Source organism: Salvelinus fontinalis, chromosome 2 (assembly GCF_029448725.1).
Source record: "Salvelinus fontinalis isolate EN_2023a chromosome 2, ASM2944872v1, whole genome shotgun sequence".
Lineage (NCBI taxonomy): Eukaryota > Metazoa > Chordata > Actinopteri > Salmoniformes > Salmonidae > Salvelinus > Salvelinus fontinalis.
Window position 1 is genome coordinate 77948003 of NC_074666.1, and position 17057 is coordinate 77965059.

General features: G+C 42.8%; 1 protein-coding gene across 3 annotated transcripts in view; it reads left to right on the forward strand.

The window, feature by feature from the left end:
• The first annotated feature begins 4225 nt into the window (after positions 1-4225).
• The window catches only part of LOC129827477 (tetraspanin-11-like), a 35269-nt gene continuing 22437 nt past the window's right edge, over positions 4226-17057 (forward strand). The window contains exons 1-3 of one of the 3 annotated variants that reach the window (XM_055888382.1): positions 4226-4386; positions 7104-7205; positions 9123-9314. In XM_055888382.1, coding sequence (XP_055744357.1) covers positions 7119-7205; positions 9123-9314 — 279 coding nt within the window. In that variant the 5' untranslated portion in view covers positions 4226-4386; positions 7104-7118. The remainder of the gene's footprint in view (positions 4387-7103; positions 7206-9122; positions 9315-17057) is intronic. The other 2 variants (XM_055888373.1, XM_055888390.1) reach the window with 2 other exon arrangements.

Sequence of the window (17057 nt, forward strand, 5' to 3'; positions counted from 1 at the left end):
GACTGCCAGGTCTCTGACCTCCACCATATAGGCTTTCTCAAAATCAGTTTGTTGATCTTCAAATATGGAGTTTCGCTGAGCAACTATCTTAATTTACTTGGGTTACGGCCGGTACGTATTTCCAAAAAAGGTCAAAATAAAAATGTACAAGCAACCAAAAAAACGCCTCTTCGGCGCCTCCAGTGTATTGAGCTGTTGTAAACTTCAGACCTGTGCGTGGAAGTAATGAGTGATTTATATTGGAGGTGCAGAATAGGCATTTTTTCGGTTTCTTGTACATTTTTATTTAGACCTTTTCTCTTTTCTGGAAGTACATACCGGCCAGCCTTAATGGGAGTAAATTAAAATAGTTGCTCAGCGAAACTTGGTGATCAACAAAATTACTCTGACATTATAACGCATGCAGAGCTGGTGAATGGGAGTTTGAATTGGCGCTTTCTGGGCATTAAACATATATATAACACACAGGTACTGGTTCAGGGCCAGCTAGCTCTAGGCTAAGGTTGGTGCTAACCCACTAGAATGTGCAAGTGTGAACACTCGCTTAGCCCTGGCTAAATCTCCCTTAGCTCAGGGCTAAGGAGGCTCTTAGCCCTGGGCTAAGGTGCAGTGTGAATGCACGTAAAGTGCATTTCCCTCACATGTTGTGTCCTTTAATCACAGTGTCTTGTTTTGAGTCTTGTTTGTTGACTATATCAATTTAATTAATCAAGTGCACCCTGTAGATTAGGCTTTGGGAGTTTAAAAAATACATATTCTGGTGAAATAATGTTATTTACCTAAGCAAAGTGTTGACTGATGCAAATCATTTAATTGGACACCTCATGCGTGAAATTAATATTTTAGAGACTGATTTGGGGTTATTTAAGGTTTTGAAAAACTGTGGTCAACAAAGAGGCGGTTCTATCAACAACAGCTCCCTCTTCATTATGCAAAGTAGTCTGCCTGCTGATGAAGTGGCGGTCTCTCCGACCACCACAGACAAAGGTTAATTTGGTATTTAAAAAGAGAGCCGAACATCATTGATTTGACTGGCGTGGTCAATTAAATAATGATGGAAGTGAAAAGGAGATTGGGTCACAGTGGCGAGTTTAGCATGTAAATCTTGGTGGGGCAAACTCAAACTATTTTTTTTTAGATACATGCCAGCAAGGTCACTACACAACACTAAACCATACATTAATTGCACTATAATGGTGACAAAAAGTGCCACAAACTGTTAGGGCCAACATAAAGCTGTCGTAACAGCAGAGCTTTCTTTCAGCACAATGAAGTGAATCCTTACCACCGTTACCCTGGCTATCAGCGGAGCCTTGTCTGGCAGCCAAACAGTTCATTCAGACTCATTTACTGCCTTTAAATAAAACCTAGCTGACATGGCTGACTTGCTTAAATAAATGGTGTTTCTACTGACAATTGAGATGTACAAACTATAAGGGAACGACAAACTGATAAGAGGCAATCCATAATTTTGATGAGTGATCTAGGACGGAGGTAGTCAATATACAGTTGAAGTCACCTTAGCCAAATAGATTTAAACTCAGTTTTTCACAATTCCTGATATTTAATCCTAGTAAAAATTGCTCCCAAGGATGAACCAGAATTGTGGAGGTCTACAATTTTTTTTCTGAGGTCTTGGCTGATTTCTTTTGATTTTCCAATGATGTCAAGCAAAGAGGCACTGAGTTTGAAGGTAGACCTTGAAATACATCCACAGATACATCTCCAATTGACTCAAATTATGTTAATTAGCCTATCAGAAGCTTCTAAAGCCATGACATCATTTTCTGGAATTTTCCAAGCTGTTTAAAGGCACACTTAGTCGACTGTATGTAAACTTCTTACCCACTGGAATAGTGATACAGTGAATTATAAGTGATATAATCTGTCTGTAAACAATTGTTGGAAAAATTACTTGTGTCATGCTCAAAGTAGATGTCCTAACTGACTTGCCAAAACTAGTTTGTTAACAAGAAATGTGTGGAGTGGTTCAAAAATGAGTTTTAATGACTTCAACCTAAGTGTATGTAAACTTCCGACTTCAACTGTATATATATACTGTACATTTGAAGGTGTATGTAAACTATATATATATTTAGGTAAACAGGTGGGTTGCCACTGGTCACATAAGGAATACCGAGAAGGCGAAAAACAGTGTGAGTGATCCTCAATTGCATTTTGTGTCTTTTTGTCACAGTGAGAGGGACACACTGTTAGCAATGATCACACAGACGCCACTGTCATTACAGTGAAGCTGACTAAGACACACACACACACACACACATACACATAAAGACACACTCTATATACACACACAACCCCCCACCCCCTTTCACACAGACAGATAGATGTGTTTGTTGTCTCCTTTGCCAGTCCTGTCTTTGACTTTGTCTGCTCGACTGTCGCCCAATCTTAGGCCCTCCAGCGAGACAAGGCATTAAAGAGCTTAGCGGGCTACAAACGATGGACGATAAACTAATGACGGTGGAATGAGAAGCAACAGGCAGGTGCTGGCGAGGAATATAAATGAGTTGAGTTCTGAGAGAAGGAAGTATACTGACGCTGTTTATTTCTCTCTCATTTGAGTTGCCTCCGAGTTTATTTTCAATCTCCAGAGTGTGATTAAAAGTTGCTTCAAATTCAGAGCTGTGATAATCTCCCTCTCATAAACAGCTGCTGTGTTTGTGAATTCTGCCCATTAGCTCAGTGAAACACAGAAGCCATGATAGATTTATTTGTATTTTTTATTCATCCGTTATTTTACCAGGTAAGTTGACTGAGAACACGTTCACAGCAACGACCTGGGGAATGGTTACAGGGGAGAGGAGGAGGATGAATGAGCCATAATAATATCCCCTTCTGTAATGGAGTTCGGGGAGACTGATGTTGCTGTAGCAGGTAACATCCACACATCCTTTCTGGGTGGCACTCCATCTATTCCCAATGGGCTGGGGGATGATTGGGTTACTGAGATGAGGCTAGAGGGGAATACACAACAGTCTTCCTGTTTGTTAGAAAGGAAGCAATCTGAAGACAACGTGTGTGAAAAACTGGGGTGAACATAACATTGAAAAAAATAAATGTAGAGCTGAGCAAGAGAGGATAAATATAACCTGGTTCCAGAATCCAGATCTGTTGGTGCTGTCATTCCAACCCCAGCGTGACAATGACCTTGTTTACAAGACATCACAGACAGATCTGGAACCAGTCTAGGATCAATAGGCTTGTAGTCATAAACAATTATGATAGGCCCTCTCTATTGTTTTTCAATCAATTCATATTTGGGAAAGATTAAAGGCTTACAACTCTGACACTATGACATTTGGTTAATTATTTCCCAATTACCCTAGCTATTCAGCTGGAGGCCTCTCACCCAAACTATTTCCCTCACATACACACCTGAATTATAATCTTATGTGGCACTTTCTCCCAAACCACAACATATTTCCATGTGCCATGTACGTGTCATGTAGAACCCCGTAGCCATTCTGAGGCCTAAGAATGTTCATTGACTTGGGGATGTTTGCTTCGACCTGAACTCCCCCTGCAGAAAACACCATTATTTCCAATCATACTGCTGTTACCTCCCAGTAGCGCATTTGTTTTCCCACGTCATCGTTGTATTCATTGTGTGACCCAAACTCGCATTCTTAAAATAATTGACCACACCAGTCAAATCAATGATGTTCTGCTCTCTGTTGAAATGCCAAATTAACCGTAGCCTGTGGGGTCCGGAGAGCCGCAACTTTATCAACAGGCAGACTACTTTGCATAATGAAGAGGGAGCTGTTGTTGATAGAACCGCCCGCGCCTCCTTGTTGACCACTTGATCAGAATGGATGACGTGAAGTGTTTTTTAAACCTCAAATTACCCCTAACCAGTCTCTAAAATATGCACTAACCGCATGAGGTGTCAAATGAAATGATTTGCATCAGTCAACACTATGCTTGGGTAAATAACAATATGTTCCCAGAATGTGTATTTTTTAAACCCAAAAAACCTCATCTACAGGGTGCACTTGATTAATTGGATTGATATTATCAACAAACAAGACTCAGAACAAGACAACATGTAACACACTTACTAGACTTGCACTTGTGTGAATAAACACACAATAACAATGTAATAACCGCCTGTTACATTGTATAGGCCTATAGGCCAATGCACTGTCTCAGTTGCACTGCGGCTTCAATACTATCCAATCCAATGGGGGCGGGTAGTTTCATTCATTTCCTTTTCACCCCATAATGACCCCTCATTCTTCTCCACGGACTGGACGCTAGGGAAGCAACAAGCTTGATTGAATCACATAGCCTATGCTACAATAAGGAGACGGCTATTTGTCCGTTTATCCTCAGAAGCAAGCCGTGCATTTGGTGAGTGAGGTAACTAAAGCTGCTTTCCTAAATTGAGATGCATGCTAAAAATATAAGCAATTTCGTGAACTCTGTCTGCTACACGCAGCTCAATGCAGGTGCATCCAGTTTGCGGTGTTTTGTTAGGGAAGCCTTCTCAGTATCCATGGCCTCCAAATGTAGCAACACGTTTTGGGAAATGAATAATGAAATCATATTTTTTATGTTTTGAAAATATTGTCTAGTGCGTAGGCACCGGTTTCCTTATTCGGCTATGTAGACAGTCAGAACGTTAAAAGTGAGTCTGCAAACCAACGTCCAGCCTATTCCACTGATCAGCGAGCGAAATGGACGCTAGGTAGATAGACAAACGTGATGATCTATGGCAATTTAGATTTTCATATTGACGGTGGCGATCCCTTCTCTGATATGAAGCTTATCAAGCACTCATCTCTTAATGGATTTTTTTATGCGGGGGGAAATCGATTTCGCGGATCCTGCCTGCCTTCTGGTCGTACATAGATTGCCGCAAGTGCCCGTAAACATACTTCCATCACATATGTTCACACAGGGTGGGTAGCCTACATGTGATTGCATGTACCATGTTATCGTGGATATAATATTACAGGCTACTTGTCGCTGGCCGGCTGACCTGGCTGGTTGCATAGGTAGCCTACTTGTGAAACATTCTGTCCAAAGCATATTCTAGAATGTTCTGTTTTTGTTTCTTGTCTGTCCCATAAAAGTTACACAGTAACTGATTTGTTAGTCCGAGGACAAAACTTTCAGCTCGTTTGTTTTCAACCAGTGAACGACATACCGGTAGCCTGCAAGTCACATTTCACAGCTTGTGCGCTTTGATAATGCATGTTCAGACAGTTCAACCAATTCCCTGTGTACTGGAACTCCCTATAGCCCAAAGCCACTGGTTTGAAGGAACAGTACACACAAAACACCCATTGTGCTGAATAACGTTTGAGCCAGCAACTTCACAAAGAACTCCCCTAGAATAGAATAGAATAGAATAGGACAAGAGCATGAGTATAGAATACAAACAGTAGAATATAAATGTAATAGATTCGATTCACTGTATTTTCCCCAAGAGTAGAATAGAATGAATACAGAAAATAGTATAATATATAAAACAAACATTGTAAAATAGAATAGAATAATGAAATAATTTTTCCCAAGGGAGCTTTAGGTGTTGCAACAGTAGCCTATAAACACATACCAGCACAGTTAAAGATACAGATACCAAGAAAACAACACAGTTTTGATGCAGTTTAGGGTTTAGTTCTATTCCAGCTGATTGACAAAGCCATATTTGCAGATGTGTTACTGCAATGTTTATAGTTGGGCTGTAATGGCATGAACTAAACTTCTCCTAGGCATCAATGTGGCTAATCTATAATTAGCAGCTTGCCATATTTTCTTATGGGAGGATGGACACACACACACACACACACACACACACACACACACACACACACACACACACACACACACACACACACACACACACACACACACACACACACATACAGTGTTATTAGCTTGAGCTAGAACTGAGAGAAGTCTTGAAAGCCTTGCAGTGGCATTCGTTGCTGTCTGTTGATTGGCAGATCAATGTGGCAGGCTTAAGTGCTTACTACCATCACCTTTTATTTAAAGTGCTGCAAGTGTGTGCTTAATGAATGATTTATGTATTTCTACTCAAGTCCACTTGTGTGAATTATTTATTTACCTATTGCTGTTATTGGATATGTGTGGTCAGCAGCATCTAGAAGTACTGACACACTTACACAGTGTGTGGCAGTGACTAGAACCATTCTATGCAATGCTTTGGACATAAACCTTAATGAAATTAGTTGATTAAAAGGCCATAACTATACTATAAAGACAGTCTTACAGGAATAGTTGACTCTTGTTAGTTGGCCAGTCCTATGATTGACAGGTCTGAGAAATGAAGAAGTGGATAGTCATGTCATATTAGATTAAGCTGTCCAGTGATACTGTCATGGTGATGTGTCAATCAAAGGCCTTCAGAGGCTAGGCAGCATCTTTCTCCCTCTATTTAATTGGAATGTGCGTGTGTGTATGTGTGTGTGTGGGTGGGTGTGGGTGGGTGTGGGTGTGTGTGTGCATGTGTGTGTGTGTGCGTGTGTGTGTGCGTGTGTGTGTGTGCATGCCTCCACAAATACCTTTGTTTTGGTGGCCTGGCTTCTGTTATAACACCCAACGCGTCTTCACAGGGTGTTCACTGAGTGTGAGGATAATCAATGTCCCTTGTCTGGTGTGCTACAAGGCTATAGTTGCTAGTTATCGTGCAGAAGGGAGGAAGTAACCAACAGCAGTTTGACTGACTGCTGGTGAATCTGAGATTTGGGTTATTGTTTCTACTGATGTCATGCCTTGTGTGATGTGTTATTGTTCTCAAAATGTCCCCACATTTTATGTTTTAATTTGCATTAGAATTACCGGTTTGCATTTTGTATGTTGTTAGACCGTTTTTCAGCCATTTGAAATGCTATGTGAATTGTCAAGTACTCAGAACTCCTGGTTAGATTTTTTGTACCCTGTTTTTGGAATATTCTTCAATCTTTGGAGAATCTTGTGAGAACAGAAAGTCTGTGAGAACTGCTGGTTGGGGTTTCTACCCTGTTTTCAACCCTCTTAACTGTTATAAGAACAGTCAAGTACTTCAGATTCAGAACTGCCAGTTTAAGTTTTGTACACTGTCTGTCCAGAGCTGTGGAGGGGAGATGTCGGCCATGTACAAAGACGACCAGGATGACTGGATGACCGTCTGCCTCAAATACCTCCTCTTCGTCTTTAACGTCCTCTTCTGGGTGAGTAGCACTAGCAAGCTACCCTGGATCTGTTTGTGCTGCATTAGCCAACAACCATGGGAGTTGGTCATAGGAGTTTGCTATACATGACAAACAGATCTGGGATCAGGCTATAGCAAATTAGCAAGCCCTCCTGTTTGTCTTCAACTTTCTCTTCTGGGTGAGTAGCAATCTAGCCTGGTAAGATGGCCTGGTAAACTGGTCTGGTAAGCTAGCTCGGTAAGCTAACCCGGTAAGATCTTTTTGTGTTGGGAAAGACCAAGTGAGTTGGCTTTACAGCACAAAACAGATCTGGGATCAGGCTGTATTAAACCTCTAGTACACAGAAATAATACTTTTCTTCCAGTGACAGGTTCATAGTTGATTTATTTAAGAGGGGAATCAGGGAGAGAGTGAATTGGGTTAACGTTCGCGATGGCATGCATAGGGAGGAGTGATATTTGACAGGTTTTCCATCAAAGGAAGCTAGTTAGACTTCTTGTGTGACTTCTTGTGTTGCTCTTTCTTAGCCAAGAGAGAGAGAGAATCAGAGAGAGAGTTACGGTGAGGAAAGAGAGGGGAATAGTTACAGAGTGAGGAAAAAGAGACACAGAGGGAGAGAAAAAACATGACAGAGAAATGGAGTGGGGGATTACATTTAAGGAGCGCTAAGAAATGGACTTGGCCCAGTGTACTCTAATATTTATGGCCTGTCGGTGTTGGACCGAGGAGCTGTGGATCAAACCTGGTCCCTGGCAGCTGCTGTACGTTTACTGTTTAATAATACAGTTAACTATTAAAGCTTTGTTCTGCTGGGCCTGAAAACAGTTGTTCTCTGTCTACAGAGTAAGGGATCAGATTCAAACAGGTTCTCTTTTATATCTCTCGCTTTACATTTCACACTAACCTAACGACTTCCCTTCAAACCCCAAATTGCATAACAGTAATACCTCCCACTTTCCCCAACGGCCACAGCCTCAGCCTGCCTGTTACTCTATATTGTAACCCTGCACCCAAAGATACCACATACTAATACTCCAGAGTTGCCCATTCCTTTAAACGGTCACTTTTTCCCCTGGCATGGTGTTTTAGCACTATAGATGTCAGATCTGAATTTGAGCCAGTTTGCTACAGCAGGAAAATAATACAATAATCCTGCAGCAACAGGAAATGTGAGTTATTATGTGAATAATAATTAATGGACATTTTATAGGGGTTGATACATTTTCCAGTGGAAATTACAAACGTCAGAAGCCTTTTTAAACCTAAAATACGCTACAAGTTTGACATTTCCTGTTCTGCAAAAGGGTGATCAAATTTAAATCCTACATCTGTAGCAGCAGTGTTTGTTGTTTGGGAGTAGGGGCTTGGCGTGTAGAGGAGGAGGAAAGGGATGGGAGGCTGAATAGGAGCGACTCTCCCTGGGATTTCCTGCACGTCCGGGTGTGACATAGATGACAGAGATGGGGAAAACTGATTAAGGGCATCGCCACGTCACCCCTCTGATGTGGCCACCATTGTTTAAGGAAACAAATCACTCCACTCTGGCTCTGTTTGGCTCTCTCTCCTTTTTTGTCAATCTGCTCTCTTCCTCTCTCTCTTTCTCTCTTTCTTTCTCTCACTGTTTTTGTGTATATCCCCTTCCTCTCTGACTCACTTTATTGACACTGCGTTCTCTCTCTCTGTCATCCTCTTTGTTTTTCTATCTCTCTTTCTCCCTCTCTTTGTCTTTGTTTGTCTCCCCTTTCCCTCGCTGACTCACTTGTGGATACGCCAACACTCTCCCCCCTCCTCATTCTCTCTCCCCCTCACACCCCTCCTCACACCCCTACCCTCTCTCCTTCTCAATTCAATTTCATTCAATTAAATTGGCATGAAACATTTAAAGCCAAAACAAACATATGGGAACACATGACATCAACCTGTCTGTCTCCTCAGGTTGGTGGAGCAGCGGTGATGGGCGTGGGCATCTGGACCCTGATAGACAAGAGTGACTACCTGAGCCTGCTGGCCTCCAGCACCTTCGCCGTGTCCGCCTACATCCTCATCCTGGCCGGGGCCCTGGTCATGGTCACGGGCTTCCTGGGCTGCTGCGCCGTCATCAGGGAGCAGAGGAGCTGCCTGTCCACGGTGAGGGAGCCCTCCCTGGGCAGGGTGACTACTCTTGGCCCCAGGCTTTCTGGATGTCTGGAAGGCCCCTGGGTCTTCTGAATGTTTATGTTGATTAAAGGGATAGTTTGCACACATTACAACATTAGTTAGATACATTATATTGAAAGTAGTGTATGGCTCATAGATAACTTTCAGGGTAAGATACTAACTAATGCTGTAGTTTGTGTGAGATATCTCTTTAATGGCAGTGTTGGTGTTTGCATAAGAAAGGGACTGGTTATATACTGTAGCTACAGGTGACTAGTGAAATGAGAGCACACAATGAAACAAGGAGAATGGAGCTATCTGCACTCTGTTCTCCTTAAGGGAATATTCATTTAGAACATCCGTTTAGCTTGTTCCAATTCAAACTCACCTTGGTTGCACTCATCACTTTTGGGTACATTGTATACTTTCCTTTACCCCAGATACCGGTTTCCTTTGAAACGTCCCTGTACCTGATGCTCCTTCCCTGCACCCCTGCTCTCACATCTCCACTTGTGTCTTTCTCTTGTGTGTATGCGTGTGTGTGTGTGCGCATGTGTATCTGTGTGTGTGTGTGTGTGTACACGCTGGGAGCTGACAAATGAGCTGACAATACTGTCCTCATTGTTTTAAAGATAAAGGCCAGGCAGGAGAGGAGCAGGCCGGAGGTGAGCCACTAACTCTGCTACTGCAGCAGGATTGGTGTGTTGGCGTATCAACAAGTGAGTCAGAGAGGGAAAGGGGAGACAAACAAAGACAAAGAGAGGGAGAAAGAGAGATAGAAAAACAAAGAGGAGGATAACAGAGAGAGAGAACGCAGTTTCAATAAAGTGCTGGAGGTCAGGCATTAGTAGTCATACATGAAACTGATGTAGGGAGGAGAGGGGGCTTTGGGTGGTGGAAGCCAGTGGTCCCGTGTGGCTCAGTTGGTAGAGCATGGCGCTTGCAATGCCAGGGTTGTGGGTTCAATTCCCACGGGGGGACTAGGGTTCAATTCCCACGGGGGGACCAGGATGAATATATATGAACTTTCCAATTTGTAAGTCGCTCTGGATAAGAGCGTCTGCTAAATGACTTAAATGTATAAAGTACTTAAGTAAAAATACTTTAAAGTACTACTTAATATAAGGAATTTGAAATTATTTATACTTTTACTTTTGATACTTAAGTACATTTGATCAATTACATTTACTTTTGATACTTAAGGATGTTTAAAACCAAATATTTTTTGACTTTTACTCAAGTAGTATTTTACTGGGTGTCTTTCACTTTTACTTGAGTCATTTTCTATTAAGGTATCTTTACTTTTACCCAAGTATGACAATTGATTATTTTTACCACCACTGGTGGAGGGTGTGTTTTGGTTGTGGGGTTAGTGTGAGTGTGTGTTTAAAGGAGAGGCTTGAGTGAAGAGTTGGTGTTCATCAGATCACTATGGCTGTGGGGTTGTATGAAAGAGAGATGTGTCTACGTGTGTGTGTGTTTGTGTAGAATACAATATAATGCAATATTACTGCCACAATGGCTGTTAGGAATTAGCTTTAGTGTGGTGTGTAATAATACACCTCCCACCTGCCTCCATCTGCCATAACCAATATTCTGGCATAACCACACACACAATGTGTTTGTTGATGATGATGTGTGCTTGTGCGTGTGACTATGCGGGTGCACGTGTGTGTGTAGTGTCATGACGTGGCCCTCTTTGGGTATAGCGAATGCCTACCCCCCCTCTCCCTCTTACACCCAGGTTCTGTTATATCAGGTCGTAAATTCCTAGAGGAGACTCTCCTCATGGCCAGGCAGTATAGTCAGAGAGAGTTTCACAGTAGAACAAAGGAACTTCTTCTACATCACAGAACTTGAGAACTGAACAATATCCTTGTTTTGGAGAATGTGGAAACGGTCGGTGAAGAATCCAGCTACGACCAGTCCATTTCGTTTTATGATTGTGACCTCAGGAAAGACAATACAGCCACACTACCATAACTCTGTTTATACAGGAGCCTCCGTTCTGAGGCTTGCATCTAATTATTGTATAAGATGAATGAGTAAAGATTAAACTATTTGTGAAATTGGATAATGTGATTTTAAACCTTTAATGTGAGAGAGAATTGTATTTCTGTTTAAAGTTTCACTAAGTCATTGGCCCGCCCCCATGAGCACAGACATCAATCTGGCGTCATGGGACAGCTTTTCCACAGTTCCGAATAAAACCCCCACCTGGAGAAATCCTCTTTAGACCAGGCCTACCTCGGTCAGCTGAGGGAACTAAGGTTTGAGTAGAGACCATGTCTACCTCGGTCAGCTGAGGGAGCTAAGGTTTGAGTAGAGACCAGAAAAACCTCAGGACAAGCTAAGGTTGTAATGGTTGCTGAATTCTTAACCATACCACGTGGTTAAACTCTGAGACTATCTGTACCGACAGAATAAGAGCAAATCTTCGATACTAATTAGTAGTCTGCAGCTAGGAATTATGTACCATTGAATGTGAAGACCGACAACCGCCGAAACATCTATTCTATAAGAACATTTCTAAATGTAACTCTGAAGTATCCATTCTAACGGCGACTCCAGGGACGCAAAGAGATGTTCAGATGAACTTTGCAACAGAAAGACGGACGATTCCAACAGAGATCATGATGACACACTGAGCATAAATGTTACGAATCCCTCTGGCCCGACAGTCTAGGGGGGGATGGTAATGGGACCCGTAACACAACTCATGCAAATTATTATAGTGACAACGTAACAGTGAGAACAAAAATAACCACAGACAACTAAATTACTACCGTCAAACACTCAAGGTTTATTTAAAAACACACGGTAATGGGGGGAGCAGGAAAAAGGGGCTGAGCGGGACCCAAGGAATGAAAGAATACCAATTCAAAAACACCCCTAAGCTAAACTAGCCTAATTCACAAACAGCTAACTAACTAACCAAAAATACAGGGGGTGGTCCGCCCAGTTCTAACTAGTGTTTTTAACAATATTTAACTACGGGTAGTGTAGCCCAAGGGCGACTTGTCTGGTTACCCCCTTTTCCCACCATTAAACAAACACTCAAACACCATAACCAAAACAATACTCACAGGTGGGGACAAAGTGACATGTAGATGCAAAACACACAAGCGATCTACAGACAGAAGGCATTTACAAAAGAGATTGAGCTCTGGAGAAAACAACTGACAGGGGTTTTAAACCAAGGGAAAGGGACTGTGATTGGGTAGGGGAAAGGAGCAGATGTCTTCCGATTAGCGACTGATTGATGACTGATTGGGGAATGATTATTGTCACCTGTGAGTAGGGGAGAAGGAGAGAAAAGAAATACACACAGGATACACACAGAACATTTGTATCCGTAACACTCCCACCCTTAAAAGAGCAACCCTAGGGATTGCGAACACATTTACAAAACATACAAACATCATAATTCTCACACACGAGACAAAGCATCTGCCAACACATTCTCAGAACCTTTTTTATGCTTTATCTCCAAATTATAATTCTGTACAATAAGGGCCCAACGCATTAGGCGCTGGTTCTGGTTGTACATGCGGTGGAGAAACACTAAGGGGTTGTGGTCCGTATATACAATTACTGGTAGGGCACTGGAACCAATGTACACCTCAAAGTACTGCAGAGCCAACAACAAAGCAAGAGCTTCCTGTTCTATTGTGGCATATTTTGTCTGACAGTTGTTAAACTTCCGAGAAAAATAACAAACAGGATGATCCACTCCACTCTTGTCCTGCTGCAGTAGAACAGCACCAGCACCTCTGGCACTAGCATCTACTTCAAGTTGAAACGGTTTTAAAAAATCCGGAGCAGCAAGTACAGGGGTATTACACAAGAGGGCTTTTGCAGATTCAAAAGCTATTTTACAATCCGGAGACCACACAAATGATTTAGCCGGACTAAGTAAATCGGTCAATGGCGCAACTACCGCAGAGAAATTTTGACAGAAACTACGGTAGTAGCCAACCATCCCTAAAAAGCGGCGTAGCTGTCGTCTGGTGGTAGGTGCGGGAAATGCAGTTATAGCCAACACCTTGGCATCAACAGGGCGCACCTGTCCATGGCCGACCTCTTTGCCAAGATAAGTAACAGTAGCTTTTCCAAACTCGCACTTTGCCAAGTTCAGGGTTAGCGAAGCAGCTGCCAACCGTTCACATACTACCCTGAGAGAGTCAACATGATCTGACCACTCAGACGAATAAATCACCAGATCATCAAGATAAGCACTACAGTTGGGTACTCCAGCTAATACGGAGTTAACCAGTCGTTGGAAAGTGGCTGGTGCATTTCGCATCCCAAAAGCCATGACTGAGTACTGTAGGAAGTTGTCGGGGGTTACAAAAGCTGAAATCTCCGAAGCACGTGAAGTTAACGGAACCTGCCAGTAACCTTTTAAGAGGTCCAACTTAGTAACATACTTAGCAGCTCCAATAGTGTCGATACAGTCGTCCAGTCTGGGTAACGGGAACGAATCTGGCATTGTGACAGAATTAACCTTTCGATAATCCGTACATAACCTGGACGTACCATCAGGTTTAGGAACCAGAATGCAAGGAGAACTCCAAGGGCTTGAACTTGGCGTAGCCAGGTCATTCTCCAACAAATATGTCACTTCATCCCTCATTATCTTCCTTTTGTAAGCGTTGATACGATAGGGGTGCTGCTTGATAGGTGTAGCATTTCCAACATTAATGTCATGTTCCAACACATTTGTGCGAGTAGGAACGTCATTAAAGAGACATGGAAAACTGTGTAGTAGCCTCACAACATCGTCGGCCTGTCCGTCCGTTAAATGAACCAGACCTGACTGGATAGACAACAGCATTTCTGAGTTGGGCAATCTAACGCACTGCTGCTGAGTATTGCGCAACTCTAATCCATCTCCCTCACCATCATCAATATGACAGTCCACTATCATAGCAGTAGAAGCAGAGGAGACAGCAGTACCTTCCTCTATTTTTGAACTATCCACTTGGGTGACGGGTCGGATGTGGTAGGCTTTTAACATGTTAATGTGGCACACACGAGATTGGCGTTTTCTATCAGGCGTTTGAAGCACATAATCAGTTTCACTTAATTTCTTCTCAATGAAGTAAGGACCAGAGAAACGAGCTGACAGTGAAGATCCTGGAACAGGCAATAACACCAGTACTTGGTCACCTGGCTGTAGTGGACGAGAAACAGCCTCTTTATCATAGTGTCTTTTCATGATCCTTTGGGAGGAAGACAGAGCTTCCTTTGCAAGAGCACAGGCTTGGTGTAGGCGCTCCCGAAAGCGACTAACGTAGTCCAACACATTTTCATCTCCTGTACACAACTCTTGGGACAAAAATTGTTCTTTAAGAACTTTCATTGGTCCTCTCACTGTGTGACCAAACACTAGTTCAGCCGGGCTGAAACCTAGGGACTCCTGTACAGTGTCACGAGCAGCAAACAAAACTAGAGGAACTCCCTCATCCCAATCTTTCTCAGATTCCAAACAATATTTACGTAGCATAGACTTCAATGTCTGATGCCAACGTTCAAGCGCACCCTGAGACTCTGGGTGATAGGCGCTTGACACACGGTGCGTAATTGACAAGGATTTTAACACCTGCTTGAAAAGCTTGGACAGGAAATTGGTACCTTGATCACTTTGTACCACCTTAGGTAATCCGAATGTCGTGAAGAATTTAATTAAGGCTTTACTCACTACCGGGGCTGTAATCCTTCGCAGAGGAATGGCCTCGGGGTATCTTGTTGCCATACACATAATTGTCAACAGAAACTGGTTACCCGATTTTGTCTTCGGTAATGGTCCAACACAATCAACCACCACATGTTCGAATGGTTCACCTATGACAGGTATTGGACAAAGAGGAGCGGGAGGAATAACCTGATTTGGTTTTCCTGTTATCTGACATGTGTGGCATGTACGACAGTACTGAGACACATCTTGTTTTAAACCTGGCCAAAAGAAATGGCGAAGAATCCGATCATAAGTTTTTGTGATTCCTAAATGACCAGACCACTGGTGATCATGAGCAAGGGATAACACATTTTGTCGAAAGGCTTTAGGAATCACTATTTGGTAAACAGCATTCCAATCTCCGCCCGCGTCATCATGGGATGTCCATTTACGCATGAGGAGATTACCATCAATGAAGTAAGCCACATTTTTCTTCTTTACCTCTTCCAATGAGACAACACTAGAAAAACATTTAGCAAGCTTTGTGTCAACCTTTTGGTTAGCAACCAGCTGCTCACGAGTGACTGGTAACTGTATTGCATCAGCAATAAGTTCAACTTTCTTCGCTTCTTTCCTGGGCTGTTTGTCAGAGGTGATCAGCTTCCCAGAGGTAGCGCACAACCCATCCTCTTGATCATCCTCTTTGAACAGAACTGTGTTAGACAAATCTATCACGTCACTCTCTTGTCGTGCCTGAGCACGAGTGACAGCACAAGCAGGGAACACATGTGGATAACTCTGTGCCAGCTCATTGGAGAGAGAGTGGTCACTTTTATCCAATACTTCCAATACGGGTACTACCTTTCCTCCGGCAATATCGTTTCCCATTATAAAGGTCACACCTTTTACTGGCAACATAGGACGTACTCCCACTCTGAATATTCCACTGATTAACTCAGAGTGTACTTTCACAAAGTGCAATGGCACTGGAACAAGACCCATTTCTATACCCTGAACAAACACACTGGAACCACAGTATGTATCGTCGGATAAGGGCAACACATCAGACAATATAAACGACTGCGCCGCACCAGTATCTCTAAGGATTTTAACCGGACGCTGAGACGCTTCGTCATTCGCTAGGGACACAAACCCCTCGAAAATGAACGGTTCATAACTACGGTCGGGAACTGGGTCTTTCAAAATACATTTACCCTTAGGCACCTGTTTCATTACAGACCTCACAACCGTACGAATTAGACCAACACCTGTTGGTGGCTTGGCACGAAGAGGCATCCCTTGTTTACGTTTTAGCAGGAAGCAATCATTAATCATATGTCCCACCTTATGACAATAGAAACAGGGACGCTCATTTTTCTGGCGTGCTTGATATACTGCTGGCCGACTAGGGCTATAAGTAGGCAATTCCGTAACTCTACTCTCAGTATGAGCCGAAAACACACTCTTGTGCGTCAACACAAACTCGTCTGCCAACACAGACGCTTCTGACAGGGAGGATACTTTCTGTTCGTTTAGGTACACTACAATGCGTTCAGGTAAGCAATTTTTAAACTCTTCCAACAAAATTAACTCCCGGAGAGAGTTGAAATCAGTTACCTTACTAGCAGCATGCCATTTATGAAACAGATTTCCCTTCTCTCTAGCAAATTCCACATAAGTCTTACTAGAAGACTTCTTATGAGACCTAAATCTCTGTCGGTATGCCTCAGGCACAAGCTCATATGCGCGAAGAACAGTAGCTTTGACCACTTCATAATTTAAACTGTCTTCAAGAGGTAGCGCTGACAAAATCTCTTGGGCTTTACCAGTTAATTTACACTGAAGTAATAGGCACCATACCTCTTTAGGCCACTTCAATGCTACGGCTATTCGTTCAAATACACAAAAATAGGAGTCAACCTCTGACTCTCTGAACAAAGGTACTAAGGCAATCTGCCTACTAATGTCAAAAGTGTTGGAATCTTTAGTTGGTGAGGACGGCTCACTAACAGTCACTGCAGGCACGAAGGCTAGCCTCGCTGTCTCTGCCTCCA